The sequence below is a fragment of the Capricornis sumatraensis genome, chromosome 12 (genome assembly GCF_032405125.1).
Source record: "Capricornis sumatraensis isolate serow.1 chromosome 12, serow.2, whole genome shotgun sequence".
NCBI lineage: Eukaryota > Metazoa > Chordata > Mammalia > Artiodactyla > Bovidae > Capricornis > Capricornis sumatraensis.
Window position 1 is genome coordinate 35,415,132 of NC_091080.1, and position 20,534 is coordinate 35,435,665.

Sequence of the window (20,534 nt, forward strand, 5' to 3'; positions counted from 1 at the left end):
GATAGTCCAGAACAAAAATAAATTCTAGTAATTTTAACTTCCCTGAACTGTCAATCTTTTGGACAGCTACTGCTTAGAAAGGTCCAATAAACGCTATTTGTTCTGGGTAAGTGGCAGATATCGCCAACTGATATGAAGCCCAGGGCTTTGTTTAGACATGGCAAAAAGGAACTGGACTTGTGCTAATTGCCGATAGATATCATGGCCAAACTTTCCATTCAAGCGGTTCTAAGGGAAATGCTATTCCACGGCATTTCATCTTTTGAACATATGACTTTTATTAAAGGGCTGTTCAGAGGCAATATATATCATTTACTTTTTGAAACTAAAATCCCTCAGAGATTGAAACAGCACACCATTTATAGACTTTGAGATCTCTTTCTATGCAGAGCATAATTCCATTATACTAAAACAGAAATATATATGAAAAAATCCTTAGCATCAAACTAGATGTTTTCAGTTTTTTGGTGGAACTGAATTGATGATTTATAGGCACTTAAGAGTTACTTACTTACAGAATTCTTTGTAGAATATTAGACACTGAATTTTTAAATTGTTCTCCTGGGCAGAAGAGACCTCCAGGAAAAGCAATGCATTTTTGTCCTTATGGTAAACCTGTTCTGTGAAGACACTGCACTCTAGGTAACAATTGGATCCTTTTTTTATTCTTTTTCCTTTAGTCATCATAGAGAACAATGTAATAAATATACTCCTGCTTTTAGCATTTTAGAAAGGCAAATCCTAATCATTTATCAAGTATAAACTTCATTGTGAACTCAAAAGACTGGTTCTGAAAGCCACATGGCTGTTTCTTCTTTGCCTTGCTTAATTAATTAGGTGGGGATGGGATGGGGCAGAAATTTCCATGTTTTCATACTGTCGTAGACTTCTAAGAAGTTTCAGGTCCACCCATTTACACACACCCCTGTGTTCTTAAATTGGCTCATCTAAATATTTTAAAAAATCAAGTATCTTCTAAAAATATTTTGAACCAGCATTCAATTGCCATATGGGTTCCCTGTGTTAACCAGCAGAGGTTTTGGTTACATCCAGTGTAAATCTATACATGTTTTTTTTTTTCATTTAAAAACAATGAAATCTAAAAACCACATTTCTTAAAACAAATAAATTAATATATAGAATAATATCCTTGAAAAATAATTCCATACATTTTAGCTATTGAACTACTAAATTTTTCATATGTGGCATATATCTACCCAGGTGTGTAGGCATTCGTATAAATTTGCAAGGATCAGTGTGTATATGGGTGTGCTTATGTAAGTATTATGTAAGTATTATGTAGACCATGAATAGTAAAGTATGGTATTTGTGACACAGCCTTGTAAGTTACTGGCTCTTGTGGAATTGTATGTAAAACCTTTCTGTCATAAATCATTACACATGACATATTAATTGGGGCATGTTTAAGTTCAAAGGTAGTTTGCTAAACTAGTATGGCAAAATGGTTCCAAATAATAGGCAGATGTACTGATTTAAACAATTTGGAAACCAGATAAACAAACAAAAAATTTCAAATTCAGACAAATTCAGTTTTATTAACTATTAAATATACGCATTCATTAATACTTATATTGTTGTGACTTGATAGTCAACTATTAAAGTGATTATATACTATCACTGATGTTTCTCTAATGTGTCTGATATGTGGCAATTGTCAATCAATATTCATTTAAAAAGCTGATTTATAGGGTTGTGAGTAGCTGGGTATTGTACTGAAACATGAATAGAAGAAAATCCAAACTAACGGAGCCAGATAACCTATAAGGCAGGTCTGTATGTTCTTTCAAACATGATTCAAAACTGTTCATGTATTTTCAGTAGTAACCTTACTATACTTGCCATGTGTGTATATATCTGTATAAATATATACACACTAGAAACTGTTAACTGAGTGAATATACTATATATGCATACGTTGTCTATTTATGCCTATTTGCATTAGCCTGATTAGCATCTCTAATTGTGCATGTCAGTAACAACAGTATCCCACAGAAGTGTACTGTGAAAATTAGAGATATACTGAGTTCAATATATCAGTTGCCTGATGCAGTTTGTTATACTGTCAGCTGAAAAATACTTGTAATTTTGTACCTGTAACACATGTGGAAAAGATAGGAAATCTGAGGCCCTAGCTATAATTTTTCAGGGTGCATGATATATAGTGTCTTTAAAATGTGGTTCGTTTTAGTAAAGATGATGGATAAATTCCAAGATAGTGTAAATGATGCATGTAATACATGGGTGTTTATATTATATATGGCCACAAAATGGTTTTGAAGCTAGGGTGGAAGGTATCTGAAAGGTCACAGACAAAGAACTATGAAATTTAATTTTCTTGTGATTTTTCTTTGAGTTTATATTCATCAGTAAGCAAGGAATCGAGTTTATTCTCAGGACATTTAACTTCAAAATACACTATGAATGTTTCAAATTTGGATAAGATTTTTATAAAGAGGTTGATATATTTCCTGCTTACATTTTGAGTTGCCTGGATATGTATTCTCTTTAAAAAGAACATTTGGTGTTAGAAATGTTTTAAACAGCAACAGGTTTTAAAAATCCGTCAGTTGAGGCCATCAGCAGGGTTTATAGAGTGCAATGCTGAAATGTTCCATTGAACTACCCGGTTTTGAAAGCTCCATCAGTGTGCTGTGGTTTCATTGTAAAATGTTGTACTTTGTGTTTCCCACTGGACCATGTTATTCCTCTCAACATTAATGTTGTTACGCTTACCCCTTAGAATAACTATATAATAAACAGGAAAAACTGCCTATGTTGTTCAGTGACTTTCTTTCAGAAAACTTGGTAAGTAGACACTGAAAATGAAATGACTGTGTGGAGCAACGTTTACCTTCATTATCATATTTATGGTGTTTTGTGACGTGATGAGCATCAGTAGGTGAGACTTAAGATACTGCAGAGTGATATCGCATGACATCCAAAGTATCAAATGCTGACAGTAACAGGGAACTAAGACTGCCTGGCGAAGAACTCTGCTTTACTTGGTTAGAGTAAAATCATTCCTTTCCTCTCAGGTTTGCCTTAAGAGTGAATATATCAAACAAATTGGCAACTGTTTCTCCTGAAAAAGAAAAAAAAAGAAATTTTAAATATACTTTCTCTTAGGCATGAAGGCATTTTTCCCAAGGTTGCCTAATTTGCAGGGGGAAAAATGTGTATGTATATATAGGTATGTGTGTGTGTGAAAGTTATTTTAAAAGCACCAAATGATATTATATATTTATTATAAATAAATATGTAATGTTTTATTATATATTTATATAATATAAAAGTTAAATAACTATAATAAATATATAAGAAAATACTTGATTACCCAACTTTAATATAGAATTAAAACCAATAATCTATTTCGTTCATAATATATTATACTGGCCTTGTTGGAAAAAATAATTTACATTAAAATTATAGAAGTCTGAAATTCTATATGTTTTAAATCTAACACACTTTTACTAGGTTCATTTTAACTTTGAAAGTATAATTTGCTTTAATTGGTTCTCTTTATTGTTTCCATGGACACCAGATATAGTCAATGCTGAAAGCAGTAATTGGTACAACTGGAAGGAATGTTTGGAAGTGAAAGTGAAGTCACTCAGTCATGTCCAACTCTTTGCAGTCCCATGGACTGTAGCCTACCAGGCTCCTCCGTCCATGGAATTTTCTAGGCAAGAGTACTGGAGTGGGTTGCCATTTCCTTCTCCAGAGGATCTTCCCTACCCAGGGATCAAACTCGGGTCTCCCGCATTGTAGGCAGACACTTTACCGTCTGAACCACTAGGGAAGTCCCACTTTCACTTTCACTTTACAAATGAAATAAATTCCAAATTGTGCTTTACTTTCTGAATAAAGAGTTTAAAATAAAATGGAGCACGTGCCTGAAAAAGTAGTGACTAGCTTCCTTCTTTACAGGCTGGGAATCCAAACTGAGCAGTAAATCATGGAGGGAATTATTTTATTGGGAGGGTATAAACTAGATGGCTTCTTGGTCCCCCTTCAAACGATGATCTCACAGAGTGCCCCTTCTAAGAGGAGACCTGGTGCCAGCCAAGACCAATGGTTGAGATTCGGAGTGTATAGATCCTGGCTTTAAGTGAGCATGATGACTAGCAGCCGAACAGCGGAAGCAGAGCACACTGCCCGACAGTCATAACTAAATACCTTCACTTTTGAAATCTTGGCGCCCGTGGTTTCGCTATCATGGGTTTAATGCCAATATTCTCATTTTCTTTTTCTCTTCTCTAAGTAAACCAATTTCATGAATACCAGTTCTATAGTCTTTTAAAAACTTTATGATAAGCTTTTATATGTTTCACTGTTCATTCTGAGTTATGCACATGGTTGCCTGTGCCATAAACGTTAGGTTTAAACATACTATGGAGAATGCAGACAAAGGAATTTGGGAAAAGGAATTTCTTTTGTGCCTTGTTTCAAGTAATAGAGCCTTATTAATTATTACATATTGATGTCATCAGCTTATTGTTCTTTACCCATTTGCAAAGTAAATGTATGATTTTTCTGTATGCACACACAGTCCCTTGGGTCTCAAGCTCTCTACACCAAGATTATGAATTAATTTTGCTACATGAGGTAATCTTTAGAGATTCTACAGACCTCAAGTCAAGATCACCAAGACAATTATAAGAGTTCGTTAACTATTTGTTGGTTGTGTTTCCTTTATAAAATCGATCCAGTTGATGTTTAAATTCTTATATTGCCATTTTCCAAAAAAAAGATTACCAAGGTAATAACCATACACCAAGACAAAATATGAAATGGAAATAATACAATTATCAAGACAGAGCTAAAGTTATCTTGTGAAATTTTTCTCCCTTGCTTACATCAGTCAGATCGATTGGATATTTCTGTAACCTTTGTTTGGTGTGGACCCCAGCTGAGTAACACCAATAATATGAATACAAATGGCAGGAGTAACTCAGACCATTTATATTTGAAATGAACTTTTTTATCACATAGTCATCAGATACATCTTGGTAAAATGTGGTTAGAACTGTTATGTCAGCTTTCTCACTTACTTCAAAAAGTGTGATATGTTCTCCATCTGTTACATGATCCCAAGCTAAATAGCTACACTTAGGATGTGTTCTTACTTAGGGCAGTGGTTTTATGAAGGTGTGCCATAAAAGCATCCAGGTGCCAGCAACCTGTCCACCTGGTTCCCATTAAATCCGCTTTGAGGTGATGACATTTCAAATGTCACAGTATCTCTTAGAGCAGCTAATTGTATTAAATTCTAAAATAACTATGTTTTTCACTGTACACCATATGCCTTGGAATTAGCAAACTGACTGAAGCAAACACAAAATCTTATGATTGTGTATACTATTAAATGGTTTATGTTCTCTGAAAAAAATTAGTGAATTGATTTCATCTATAAGCATGGCAAAATATAAGTGGACTCTTCAGCTCTATGTAGGTCATAAATAAAGACTGATTCATCTCATTGGGTTAATTCTAAAGAACATGAACTACACATTTCCCCTGTATTAGGTTCAAAAACCTTCAATCAGACTTAAGGCAATAATCAAAATGTTCACAGTCTGTCTAAGGTAGTATATTTAGGAGTAGTGACGAGGGTACATAGAGGGCCATGATCTGAATGGCTTCAACTGAGAGAGTGCAATATGTTAGGTAATAAACTGAGAATCCAGAAAATAACAGGCTGGAAGGATAGGAATGTAATAAATTTGACATTAACAGGAATAATTGAGAAGTCTTCGACTCGACCCAAAATACTAACCTATCAAACACAGAATATGGAGATCTGACACCATATAGGCTTCAAAGTCATGTTGTTACCTATAAGCCAATATGATCTTAAAGTGCATTGGTATTCTATTCACAAAGAAGAAAACACTACCCTTCTCTGTTCTGTGTTGGTCAGGGCACACCTAGAATATTTCATTTGCTTTGAGCACCAGCATTAACCAGAGATATTGACAAATGGAGAATCAAGGGGTCATGGGGTCCCGTTTTACAACAGATAACCAGAGAGACTAAGATTACTGAAATTGAAAAAGAGAAGACACAGAAGGGGTTCCGTGGCTCTTTCCAAATTTTGGAAGCCTTGTCCTATTGGGAAATGCACTGTACTGGGTGGCTCTGGAGGTGAGAGATTAGAATGACAGATGGAACATAGCTCACCTTATTAACAATTAGCGGGCTGCCTCGGGAAACAACGGGTTCAGTACTGGAGCTGTTTGCACAGAGGCCGTTTGACCCTGTGGCTGGGATTTTTATAGTGGGCATTTGGTCTCTCAATGGAAGTAGGATAGAAGAAGTAATATTTAAGGTCCATTTCAGTTCCTGCAATTCTTTGAATCCATGAATGGTCATTGTCCTGGAAAGGTGTATAACGTGTAACCACTTTACTTCTTTGAGGAAAAGCAGAAGTAACGAGAAATTGAATACATTTATTTTACTGTATTTGAGCATGGTGGATGAAATGAGAACTTTCCATTTTTAGAGTACCGTATTTGTAATTAAATGTTCTCTTACAATTGTTACTTTCAGATAGCATGAAATTTGAAATGACCTGGAGTACATTTTGAAAAGTAAAGTTGAAAATAAGCAATTTTAAGCATAAGCAGACTTGTGTTAACCCTTTTTTTTTTTCTTAAACCAGAGCCTAAAACCTTGAGGGGTTTTGTTCATAAGGCAGAGAAAAACACAGCTGGCACTGTAGCAAGCGTTCAGGGCATCGTACAATTGGTGGCATTGTTGAAAATGTAATTCATTAGTTGATAAGGCAGTTTAGTGAATAATATCCAGCAAGTTTATTAAACATTACAGTTTAAAAGAATGCTTTCAGATTATTTGGGTGAGTGTTCTGTGTTGAGTGTCTGGTGTTCTTATTAAAAGAACAAGATTTTGGAATCGAGTCCATAAGTTGTAGGCATCTTTGCTAGGAAATACGCTACTAGTCTATTAATTTGAATGCTTGATTCTGAAAGAATGTGTCTTTGTATTCTAAAACACCATATGATGGGACAGCACCTGCCACCCCAAACCACAATGTGTCTGCATTATTAAACACCATTTGTGATGCTGGAGGAAGAAATTCAAGGATTGAAAGGCTCAGAAGAGAAAGTCTACATTGTAAACATTTCTTTACTGTTTTTCTGCTTGGAACAGGATTATGTCTACAGCAAAAGCAGTGACCCCAGGGATAAAAGATCTTCCTGTTCTGGAAAACACACACCTTCCCCTCGAATGTGGTAGCACTAATGTTTCTTTTCTCCAGACCTTGACCTTGTAAATCTGCCTTGTTTCAGCCTCCTATTCCAATACTATAAATACAAGGTTTTCACAAACAGACATTCATAAAAGAGCACGCTCAGAGGCTCAGACATTCACAGTGCCTTGGAGAGAGCTGGCTGTGGCTACAGTTAGTGTCAGAGCCATCTGACAGGGCCACAGTCTGAATCCCTCTTTCTGACTTGACAGAGGACGAATGGGCACTGCTGGCCACAAGGAGAGGTTGAGTGAGAGTGGATGGAAACAGCTCAAGCTACCAGGCTCGGCTGATGGATGGGGGATTCTTACGATCCTGGAAAATAAAGGGCACACGACACAGACTACCACCACACTTCCAGACTAATCACAAAACTTCTAGACTAACCACCAAACTCCCAGACTAACCACCAAACTTCCAGAAAGTCTTAGGAGGAAGCAGATGTGTCACGGCTGTGAGTTTGACTTTTGTCCCCATTATGGCAGCTGTCAGCTTGGATGAACTTGTCTCATGGAACATGGTCATCTTAACACACCGCGGGGAATGCTGTGCAGTTGACCCAAATGGCCCCACAGTGACTGAAGTAGCATTTTCCCAGTTATATTCATCCTTTGGGTGAAAACTGAAGTCTCTGAATTTGCCATGCAAGGTGCTGTTGGGCACAATGACTGTATGTGAAACTCTTCCTTCCAGCTTTGTGCACACTTAAGGCTGGAGGGCATGGGGAGGAGGTTGAAGGGAGACAGGTAAGCAGAGGAAAAGTAGGTCAACATTGCTTCTTGCCACTTCATTATTAATTCAGCTACAGATTCTCTCTCCCTTCTCTCTGCTCCACAGACAGCCGACACCCCGAGCCAATGCCGCCCCCTCACCACCTCCTGGCTCCCATCAGGCCAACCAAGTGGATAAACCCAGGCAAACAGAAGGAGGATCTTTTAGGACAAGCTGTGTTCATTACTTAGAAACAGCATCGATATGTGCACCTTGTTTTCTCAAGGAACAGATGCAGAGATGGAAAGATGCATTGTTAAAATACTGCCTCGTAGCTGATCCCAGTATTAAATATTTGGTATTATTTTGTCCTCAGAGCTTTATACCCTGTAAGAGGGCATAGCAGCCCACTGCAGTATTCTTGCCTGGAGAATCCCATGGACAGAGGAGCCTGGTGGGCTACCGTCCATGGGGTTGCAAAGAGTCACACACGACTGAAGCGACTTGGCACACGCTCTGAGCCTTATAATATAGTTGTTACCCTGTTTGCTCTCATGAATCTTGAGTCCAAATACACCCAGAATTTGAATCACAAGGCTTAGGCTTTTAGTTTCTTCTTTGCCTCAGGAAGAAAAGTAATTATGATAAGCAAATGTTTCTTGTTACATAACATTTAACGTATCAATAACTTGCTTAGTGCTTATGTCTTTATCACAAAGTGGAATTAACAAACCTACTCTTTAATCTTTCCCCAAGGATGTGGCAAAGCTGAATATTTTTTTAAAGGATATTCCATAAAAATCAAACTGAAGAAAAAATTTTTCTATGGTAAGAATAAAAAAAAAGAGATCAGACTGACCACTTGTAAGAAGCCTGTTTGGAGATAGACTATGGAAGAGTGAGGTGAGGCACCTCAAATCTGCCATGCCTAAACAGTGAGCAAAGGATGCTAATTTTGAGAAAATGGAATGAGAGTCATGGAACGTCCAAATCGACAAGGATGAGCCTGGCACAGTTAACACCACCCACCGTTGGTTAAGGAGCTGGTGGGGCGCAGTAGTCCCCCTTGAGTGGTCCGAGCGCCTCCCTTTCTGGGCGTGGAGACCAGTCCCCTCCGTGGCAGTGGGCACAGTTGCTGCCCGAGCTTCTGGGCTGGGCACAGCACCTGCAGACATGGGGCAGGATCCACAGTTTTTATTCTCTGTTTCCATTTTCCTCCAGAGCTCTCAGCATGGCGGCTCCTCCACTTCACTTGCATCTACCAAAGTCTGCAGCTCAATGGACGAGAACGATGGACCCGGAGAAGGTGGTAAGCTTGGGATGTGGTGTCTGAGGAGAAGGCATAGCTTGTATCCAGACGGAGAATGGGTTGGCTAAATTTAGTCCAGAAAGCTGACATTTCTCCAGCAGAATGACCCTGAAGCAGCTCAGGGTCATTTCAAGGGGGCAGGAGCGAACGTGGCTCTCACCAGGAGTGGTATCTGCTCTCTGGGGCTGGGAAGAGCGAGTCAGCCAAATGTGGAGACCTTTCCCACCCTCCAAAGGCGTAAGCATTCTTAGAAGGCCAGCTCTTGCCCTCCTTGCAAATAAAAGGGGCTAACTGTTGCCTTTGTTTTCCAAATTCAGTGCACTTCTATAAAAAGAGAGACACGTTTTCTCTTTGACTGAGATAGCCCTGCAGAGGCACTCAGACTTCAGTAAAGTCAATATGTGAACATCTGGCTTTACCAAAAGACTGAATTGGTGGCAAATGGCAAAAATATTCTTTGGACCTCCAGCAAATTCACTTTAGCAAGTGGTCACGTGACTCGGGTTATGGAATGGGTGTTTCCTGCTAACTCCCGAATTGTTTTGGATGAGCCTTCCCTGTCCTCTGCATCTTAGTTTTTCTTCTGTGAAATGGAGATTGTATCCTAATACATGCTTGTTTCCTCCCTGGACGTTATTATCAGGCTGAAATCAATTATGGGAAAGTGTTTAGGACCTCAGGTATAAAACTGATACAATCAAGCCACTGTTAGAGAACCAGTACCCCTTATTTGTTTGAAGGGATAGGATTTAATTTTCCAATAAAGTCCCACTTGGGGGAAACACTTCATTATGTTACATGCGATACATGACTGACCCAAGGATTATTTCCTGACTGCCATGCAATATCAGACTTTTTTGGTATTTCCAGAAGGATGAAGTTCAGCCATCCAGAAGTCTTCTTTTGTTCCAATGTGTTTTATTTACTTAATGAAACAAAATGGTCCTTGACTAAGCCCGTGGCTAAGTCTTCTTAATCAGAGGCCTAAAAGATATATTTTTATATAGTCAGGGGGAAAAAAAACAAGCCCTGTGCTCCAGAGGGGGGCCCTTCATGGAAACATAGAACCATCTCCTTCCATTTCCCATCTGAAACCGGACTTGCCTCCAACGGATCAGGATGGTTACTTTTATTATCCATGCAGGAAAGAGCCTTAAGACCGTGTCATCCGAGAGATGTTTTGTAAATTCGGGTGCTTTACAGTGGCTTTGAAACTTCTCCAACCATCTCCTGTAATAACCGTAGGCCAGACAAAAATCCCTAGGCTGCATCTTTCAGACGGATACAAAATGACAGCTTCTTTGGGGTGAGATGGAGCAGGGAGTGGAGGAAAGGCTCCAGCTCTTGCTCTCTCCGGAGACCTCTGAGATGGCTTCTAGTGGGTTAAAAGTGAAATGTCACCTTTAAAGAGGTGAAGAGGTTGCAAAATGCCAAGGACAAAAGCAGTAGCAGCAAATGTCCTACATTTATACCATGCTTTCCAGAAATCCCATCCACTCTAGCATCCAGAGGGGTGCAGGGTGGAGATGATCGCAAAAACAAAGTAAAGGTTCCTTTAGAAGATGCCTGCCGGTTGTGAGCTTCTATTGACCGTTCTCCAGCCCTGCAGACTAAACTCAATGAGAATATGAAAATCGCCCAGAAAGCCCTGTTGCCACCTAAGGTTTTAATTTTATTTTGAGAAGAAATGTTTAGTCTCAGTTTGTAATAAAGGTCAGAAAAGGAGCACATTTAGAAAGCGCACTAGGCTTCCACCACATTTTGTATTCAGGTTGCCTGAGGGAGAAGCCAGGATTTATAACTTTAAAGCATGTAAATTTTAGAGCCCGGCTATAAAAGGCTTTTTATACCCCTAAGATGTTAAAGGTTATCCACTATATTTATGTGACCTAAGTGTGGCTTATTTAGTTTTATGACCTTAGATATTTAAAGCATTATTAGGCATTTGTAAAATATTTCAAAATGCATTTTAAGGGGGAAAATGTGTTGTGTTAGTGGCACTAACATAATTGAAACTACAAAACTGTTGTGTTCGCAGACATAATAGATACTGCAATTTTAACTCAACATCTGCTACGCAGGTTGCTGGTGAGAACATTTGTCCAAAATCTGCTCATTGATACTGGGGAGGGGCGGTGATCAGTGCTTAGTTCTAACATAAGGAATTTTACGGAGATCTCTATTTCAGGATGTAGTAAAGCTAAGTGTCCAAACAGCAGGCATTTTTCATGCTTGTATGGTGTCAAGCGGTCCAGAGTCCCTTACAAACTGCATTTTCCTCCCTACCTAGGAATGTCATGTCTCTGAACACCATGGGTATTCATAAATGCTATTGATCAAATTGGCATGAAATGAAAAGCAAAATTTCCTCCTCAGACAACCCGCTTCAGCAGAAGCATTAGCTGGTCTTACATAGGTGGGAATGGACCCCATAGATTTTACATTTTCTTTAAGTTGATCATTTGTTTTAGTAGAAACAGTTGATTATACAACGTCAGCAAGGGGCTAGGGGTGGGAGACTGGCCTGCCTGTCCAGAAAATGACATATTGATTCTGAATCAGTGCCAGTCTATTAGATGATACTTCTAAACGTCTCCTATGCACTACATCTGTGTTCCCTTTTCTACCAATAAAAACAAACTAATGATTCTTTCAGAAGTGTCGGAGGAAGGCTTCCAGATTCCAGCCACAATAACAGAACGATATAAAGTCGGAAGGACAATAGGAGATGGAAATTTTGCTGTTGTCAAGGAATGTGTAGAAAGGTGAGAAAGATATCATTTGCATCGAGCTTTAAAGGAAACACTTGGGGTTATGTTTTCCGAGATTGTGTCTTTATTTGCGGTCTGAGGCAAACCATATGGAATAGGTTAATGTCTCAACTCCAGATGTTAAAAAAAAATGTAAAAGAAAGAACAGCTCATCTAACAACAGACTTGAAAAATGTAGTGATTTCTGGGGACAATCTATAAATTAAGAGCTTTGATTTTTCTTTTTAATGTACTCAGCAAAATGTTGCCAGCTCTTTCAGGTAAGTCCTTTTGTTTTTTTAAAAAAAAGCTTAGTAGTTTTTTCTACATTTTGGGGAGACATTTTGTAAATGTCAGAACATTCTTTGGTGTATTATTTCTCACATGTATATGTCATAAAATTAAATATAAGAACTTCGAAAAGCTTCACAATGCAACTGTACTGATCCGCACAAAAAATAGCATTTAATACATTAAAATGTTTTAAAATGAATAAGCCAGGCGCTCTTGTGGGCCAAAGGGGAGGGCTTAGAGTGAAAGGTTTATCCCTAGGATCTCAGTACCTAATCAAGGACAGTAGCAGGGGCTACTAGTTGGAGAAGTGACAAGTAATAGTTATAGCCTAGATTAAGGCCGCCTCAAACCCTGAGTCCAGTGTTAGATTTGGAATTCCTTACTTCAGGATGACCCGATCGGCCAGCAGCTTCTTCTCAGGGCTGGTGAGCAGGGTATTGGAGAGCCAGAGGCACGTGCCCCTCTCCTTAAGGGAGCGTGTCCGCTGGCTTCCAGGGGCTGGCTGGGGTGAACATCTTCCCCAGTGTTCTTTTCGGCCCGCCTGCCCGAGTTCTCAACACAAAGGCTCTAAGCTCTGCCTCTATTTGAAGCAGATGCCTCAGACTAAAAGTTCTAACCTGCAGAACTGGAACTTATTTTCTGCAAGGCCTTTGACTTAGAAACAAAGATTCAAGTCACCTTTGAGCTGGACGTCTGCCTGGGCCTCAGACACGAGGGTCCTGAGTTTGGCCAGTGTCCACTGAATTGCTCCCCTTCACCCTCTGCCCGGCTAAGGCAATGGAGCCCCCGTTAGGCTCCCCTGGAGCAGTGGGTCTCACACTGTGCCCCCCCAGCATACCAGCTGGGCCAGGCCACTCCTGCAGACGTGGTGGCACCCGCCTCGAGCAGCCACTCCTTGGTGGGGAGAGGCAAGAGTGGCGGGCAGCTTGAGAAACGCCTTAGCGGACCCTCCCAGGCCCTCTTCCCCTGCTCCTCTCCGCCCCGCTCCCACCACAAAGCTGGACAGTTTGCTCCGTGACTGACAAACGTAGAAAATGCCCCATTACTTTTCTGGGCCTCACGCCTCCCCAAACAGGAGCAACCACTGTTTACTGAACGTAAACCATATGCAAGGTCCTTAACTTAGGATGTTTTATTGACCTATCATAATAATACCATGGTGTTGGAACTATTTCCGTTGTATATAAAGAACGCCTGAAGAATCTAAATGCCTCTCAGTAAGCGTCAGATAGTTAAGTATTTCTATTTGTCAAGGCATGGATGCTAGTTCAGCTCCAAACCCCACGCCACTGGACCACTCTGCTCCACTGCCCCCCGCCTCCAACCAGGGCCAAAGTCACACACGTCACATTTGTCCCTGTACGAAGGAGACAGAAGTGACATCAGGAAAGCCATTCTCAAAGTAATGGGTTTGGAAGTGTGTGTGTGTATAATTTGGTTTTTCATTTGTGCTTTTACTGATAGGAAAGGCAACCCCTTTAAATGTAATGTGTGCTGCAGCAGAAAATCCCAAGTTCAGCATCGTGGTGCTCTTCCCCTACGGGGCCTGGTTCCCTGCCAGGGGCATCATCTGTTGAGTCTGGCATATGCCCGTCTTCAGATCACGATAGCATCTTAGTCCCATGGCCCTGGTCTTCCCAGATAGAAATTTCTCATTTCTTCATCCCGGATTAATTTCTTTCTTTCTGGTTTACATTGCGTCCGTTTTGCAGGAGTTCACATCTCAGGTCTTGTCGTATGCGCCTTCAGAGTCTAAGCACCAGGTTGCTCCCCGAAGTGTTAGTCTTCAGCTCCCGCTGAACCAGAACATATGGCAGCTGCCCCCTCTCCTCAGAAGTATCCTGGAGTGATCTTTTAATACTTTCCAGAGGTCCAGGAAAATAAAAGGGAGCTAAGAATGTTTTGAGCGGCACACACTGCTTGTGTGGGGACATTCTGCCGTATTTGGAAGGATGGATGTGGATGAACGAGACCAGGTCGACTCCTCCTGCTGATAGTGATGTGTCACAGGGGAGGGTTTCCTGCAACGGTGGATGTGGTGGCATCGCATCCCTCCCCTGATTCTGTGTCAACACATCCCATCCTGGGGCCTGCCAGGCCCATTTCAGTTTCCACTTGTCTCCCTGTAGCACCGTCTCCAGTGGCCTCGGGAGCCCTTAGGATGTGCTGAAAGGTGCTGGCGAACTTTAGAAGCTGTTTTGTGGAGCCTTTCGAGGCCTCAAAGAAAACTCACAAAGCTGAAATGTGCTAAGAAGAGATCCGAGGATGGATAGAGGGCTTGAGATGAGGTGCCCTTCGTCCCTGGCTTCCTGGCTCTGTGTAGATGAATTACCGGTCAAGCCACGGGTACCAGTAACGTGGCTGTGAGCAGGCATGGTGTCTCGGGTGGCTCCCGGCCCTCCTCCCCACCTGACTGCTTGCATGTTTTGGCAGCACAGGATTCAACTGGGTTAAAATTGTAGCCACTCCTGATTCCCTCTCTCCCTGCTCCACCTGGAGATGCAAAGAACTACACGTTGAGGGCTTCCCCAGTGGTCCAGTGGTTAGGGGTCTGCCCAGCAGTGCAAGGGACGCCAGTTCAATCCCTGGTCTGGGACGATCCCATGTGCCACGGAGCGGCTAAGCCTGTGCACCCCAACTACTGAGCCAGCGCTCTGGAACCCACGAGCCACAACTACGGAAGCCCCTGTGCCCAAAGCCCACGCTCTGCAACAAGAGAAGCCGCTGCAGTGGGGAGACTGCCCACCTCAGTGAAGGGTAGCCCCTGCCCACCACAGCTAGAGAGAGCCTTTGAGTAGCAACAAAGACCCAGCACAGTCAAAAAAATAAATAAAATTAATAGGATAAACTCAAAGAACCACACGTTGAAAGCACTGGCTCTGGCAGTGGTGTGAGACAGGCCCACACCCACAAGAACAAGCTGAGACTGCAGTATCGTCAACATGGGTGCACCCACCTAGAAAGTCCTCAGGCGTTTGAAGAACCATGCACCTATAATTGGAGGCATTTGCTTCTGAAGTGGGATTTGGAGGATGAATCAGTGGGAAAGATTTTAAGTGTCTCTCAGCTGACAGTGTTCTTTTCTCCCTAAGGATACTCTGGCCCCTGATAGCCACAAGGCCCAAGTTCACATTTAAAATACAGCTCCACTCCAGAGATGTCTGACAAGACACTTCTGGGGTGCCTCTGTTCTCTGCTCACAGAGGAGGCTGAGATTTAGCTTTGATTACTGGGTAAACAAAGGGTGCTGCGGATTCCCTCCTCAAGGAGACAGGGTCTCCCTGTCATGTCCTAAGCGCCATCAGCCTCTGGAGTTCTCCCAGCTCCACCAACGTGTTTGGAGGCCCTGCTAGTTCAGGCCTCTGCTGGGCATTTCTGGGGCACAGAGAGAGTCACACCGCCACTCTGCTTGAGGACCTCACCCATAAGCAAAGGATCGCCATGACAGTCAGTAAAGGCTGTGGCAGAAAAATGCCTGCGAAACTGTGTTTCCTCTTCCACATAATCTTCATAAAAATCATCAAAACAGAGCAAACGACAAAAATCCCTTTAGTCCAGAGTGCCCTTTGAATTAACATTCTGCAGCCCTCCAGGGCTGAGGGAAGGGATGAGAAGACTGTCCTGGGGCCCGGAATCATTGCGCTAAACAAGATAGCGTTCTCCCAACCATCATCAGTACAACCCTGAAAGGCTAGATTTAGTTCCAATTTGTGAAGTTCAGACATTTCTCCCTAGTAGTTCGAGCTCTAGCCTGGGGTCAAACTGAATAGGAATGTGACCTTACACACTGAGCTCCTACGGACAAGGAGGAAACCCAAGCTTGTCTCTTTAGCTGTGGCCTTTGAGGTCTCTGTGATTCCATGAGCGGTCAAGGGTGTAATTTCAGGAACATATGCGTGAACGGCCTAGATGTTCCCCAGCAACCCAGGTGTCTTCTCTCCTCCACACACCGAACTGTAGACTCCTTGAGGTCAAAGGTCAGGTCTCTTATCTCCCATGTGGCCGACAAAGAACCACGCTCCTGCTTACTGGATGCTGACACGGGCACAGCGGTCCTCAGTTTAGAGTATGGAGGAAGGCAGATACTTTGAGGTTTTATTTCTTGCCAAATGTTTTCTTTTACCGACTGAAAGCAAGCCATGACGTGTTTATTCTTATGGTGGACATTTAATCCTAACACCTGTTTTTAGTCTTATAGTCCAGATTCATCCTCTTTCCTTATAAACATGCATTTCTAGTAATTAAGGATTTTATTATGACTTTATAGTTCCATTCTCAAAGAATCCAGAAAAAAAAACAAACTTGCAGTATTAATTTTGGTGGTTCCTCCACAGGGCTCTTTGATACAAAATGTGGGTAAATCTGAGTGAGTGTTGACTCCTATTTTGTAAGATTCTGGGTAGTCAACCCACAAGGTCCTCTTCCTAGGAAGCTGTGGGCCGCTGCGGCTCAGGTTTGCTTGCATTTGCCCCTCAGCTGGAGGCTCAGCATGCAACCTGGTTGCCTGGTGTCCTGGAAGCCAGCACACTCACTTATTTGCTGAGGATTCTGCTGCTTGTGTGTCTGGCTGTAGAGGAGGAGTCAGCCTGCCTGGGTCCCACTCCAGCTTTCTGTTTTGAGTATAGCAAAGCTTTAATGTTGCTCATTCCAGGGAAATGGAGGATCAGGTGGTAACCATGGGGAAGACACAGGCAGGAAGTTTCCGCTCTTCTAACCAGCACCTTCCCAAGCACTGTCCTAGCTCTCTCGCCCTGCCTGGTACGGCTGGTTCTTATCAGAGCTTTCAGTCCTGAAGTCCAGATTCCCTGCGATCAGATGAAACATCCCAGACTAGATTCGAAACTGCTCATATATTCCAGTCTCAGATTTGCTTTATTATAATTTTGTGTGTGATCTGTGAAATGCAGAACCCAGAAACACTTCAGCTTTTACTTTTCCTCTTGATTAAATATTTTCATGGTTGCAGATGAAACTCTTCAGAAGCCGCTTAAAAAGTGCCGCTTAGAGAGTCCCTGCGATCCTTCTGGGATGTGAGTCTCCTGCATTGGCAGGCAGGTTTTTCACCACTGCTCCACCTGGGAAGCCTCTAGACTTTCTCCTTAGATACAATTATAACAGTTTGGTTAATGTTTATTTTATTCTGCAAGCTAGTACAGTGAAGGGTCCTGGAAGTGCAGTGGGAGAAGGAGCTTTGGAAGTAAATGTTACAGGAGGATTTCCCTGGTGGTCCAGTGGCTGAGACGCGACACTCCCCACGCAGGCATCTGGGTTCGATCCCAGATGCCACAACTAAAGGCCCCACATGCCATAACTAAGACCTGGCACAGCCAAGTAAATAAATCAATACATATTTTAAAAAGAGAAGCAAACAACATGAATGGTTTCTAAAATGCTTGAAACACATCGTTACTATCTGGTCTCTTAATTTATAGGCACATCACTGTCTTGCTCTTACCATAACATACGACTAGGAAATTCCCCTTTGATTCTCCAAAGTGAAAATTTTAAAACCCTAGTTTGAAATTTTGTTCTTAATCAACTTTGCTCCCATTGCATTCATTTGGATCTCTAAAGTTGGCCTTTATCTATAGGTAAGAAGCTGCACTCTCTTGGATTCCCAACTAGATCTGAAGTAGGAATGATCGTGAAGTAGTGGTTCCCGGTGCCTGTTAAGAGTGCATTGTGTCCTTCGACAGTGGACCGTCACTGTTGGCACTACAGTATCGGAGAGATGGCCACACAAGTTAGGAAGCTATTTAAAGGTTCAGTATGACTAAGCCCTCCCGCCCACACCCACGACGGAGGACGGGCAGTGTTGGCTGGGCTATAAGAGAAGCAGAGACCCCAAAAACTCAAGCTCTGATTTAGCACTGCCAGGTGGCTTTGGGAACGTGAGCTGTTTATAATCGTCACCTCCATTTAATTTCTATTGAATGAGAGGGCCTGTGGCTAAGACTCCACACTCCAAATGCAGGGGGCCCTGGGTTTGATCCCTGGTCAGGGAAGTAGATCCCAAATGCCGCAACTAAGAGTTTCCAAGCTACAACTGGAGAACCTGGATACCACAACGAAGATCGAAGACCCCTTGTGCCACAGCAAAGACCCGGCACAGCCAAATAAATAAATATTTTTTTGAAAGGCTCAAGAGGTCACAGGATGCTCAGATAACGACTGTATCCCTTGCTATACTCCTTGAACACCTCATTCATGAGTTCTCCACCAGAACACACAGAGCTGCACACAGCCCAAGTCTACAGAGGGTGAACTGCGTCTTGAATGTTATCAGTGTGACCATGAGAATCATTCAGAAAACTGTCACTTCATGGATGACCTCAAGAGAAATGGAGAAGAGGGCAGAAGCTCACCCCTATTTCATGTCCACTTTAGAGGAAGGAACAGGGCACAGCCACCTGCAAGGGGGAGTTACCCATGGGGGTAGCAGTAGCAGTAGCTTTATTACAGTTATGACAGCCTTACAGCTTGTGACGTTTCTGAGCTATCATGTTTGTTTTGTCCTTACACTTGGTCAACCCCTTAAAATTCACATATTTCTTTTAAAAACAGAAAAGAGAATTTTTTACAAAATATTTACACCGTGATGCCAGATCAATGGGGTACCAGTGAATCCTTAACAAGATGATTCAACACATCAGAAATTACATTTATTAAAAAAAAAAAAAAAACCTTTTTCTTTGCAGGTCGACTGCTAGGGAGTATGCTCTGAAAATTATCAAGAAAAGCAAGTGTCGAGGCAAAGTATGTATAAGGTTTTCTTCTTTTGAAAATATATTATTTTGGAGGGAACCCCCAAATAAACATATGTTCACCCTAGGAGTTGTGTTTTGGTAGAGTAGCATGTTATATACTTATTAGGATATAATTTTATTCTATAATATTCCTGGCATCAAAGTCAGTTGAAATGATGGGATATTATTTCAGTTCCTTCTCTGTTCTTGTATTTGCTTCTTCTCTTACTTTTGTGATCTAAGTTTCATTTCATCCTTCTACATGCAGTTATAGTTAACCATGGTAGGCTCTGAAATTACAAGCATCTTCTAAGGATCTTCAATATCTTTTGCCAAATCTAGGCTATATGACGGAGAAGGCCATGGCACCCCACTCCAGTACTCTTGCCGGGAAAATCCCATGGATGGAGGAGGCTGGTGGGCCGCAGTCCATGGGGTCGCTAAGAGTTGGACATGACTGAGCAACTTCACTTTCACTTTTCACTTTCATGCATTGGAGAAGGAAATGGCAACCCACTCCAGTGTTCTTGCCTGGAGAATCCCAGAGACGAGGAAGCCTGGTGGGCTGCTGTTTATGGGGTCACACAGAGTCGGACACGACTGAAGCAACTTAGCAGCAGCAGCAGCAGCAGCAGGCTATACGAATATCAGAATTTAAGATAGACATTATATTTTAGCAAAATATATCTCCCTTGATCTTTAAATAGTATAAGTTAAGTGTTAGTCACTCAGTTGTGTTCAACTCTTTGTGACCCCATGGACTGTATGTAGCCCACCCAAGCTCCTTGGTCCATGGGATTTTCCAGGCAAGAGTACTGGAGTGGGTTGCCATGCCCTTCTACAGGGGATCTCCCTGACCCAGGGATCGAACCAGGTATCCCACATTGCAGACAGACTTTTTACCATCTGAGCCACCAGGGAAACCCTTAAATAGTATGGCTTTGTTAATTTGAGTTAGCCCTTCATTGTTTTGCTGTGTGTCTTGATGGAGATAACTTTCTCTTGAACAGGAACACATGATCCAGAATGAGGTGTCTATCTTGAGAAGAGTGAAGCACCCCAATATTGTCCTTCTGATCGAAGAAATGGATGTGCCAACTGAGCTGTATCTTGTCATGGAATTAGTAAAGGTGTGTGTTTTGGAAAAAGAGGTAAACCTATATATGGCACCTCACTCTCCTGCAAGATAGAGCTCTCTCCTTCGTTTCCTCTCAGCCGTATTCAGTCTCACTGCTGTGCACTGGTGTAACGGTTAAGAGTCTTCACACTAGAATTATATCCCCAAAGTTCAAGTCTCAGCCTGGACCGAAATAGTCCCTGACCTTGGGTCTACCACTCTGTACCTTGGGCCCCTCCTGTGTAAAATGAGATATTGCTAAGAGTGTTATTCTGAAGGTAAAAGAAATCCCTTTCACCAGCTTCTGTGACACAAA

At 41.9% G+C, this 20,534-nt stretch overlaps 1 protein-coding gene across 2 annotated transcripts in view; it reads left to right on the forward strand.

Moving 5' to 3' along the window:
* The window catches only part of DCLK1 (doublecortin like kinase 1), a 335,254-nt gene that overhangs the window by 264,525 nt on the left and 50,195 nt on the right, over positions 1 to 20,534 (forward strand). For both annotated transcript variants that reach the window (XM_068984415.1, XM_068984416.1), the window contains exons 6-9: positions 9,224 to 9,308; positions 11,968 to 12,076; positions 19,054 to 19,111; positions 20,112 to 20,231. In XM_068984415.1, coding sequence (XP_068840516.1) covers positions 9,224 to 9,308; positions 11,968 to 12,076; positions 19,054 to 19,111; positions 20,112 to 20,231 — 372 coding nt within the window. The remainder of the gene's footprint in view (positions 1 to 9,223; positions 9,309 to 11,967; positions 12,077 to 19,053; positions 19,112 to 20,111; positions 20,232 to 20,534) is intronic.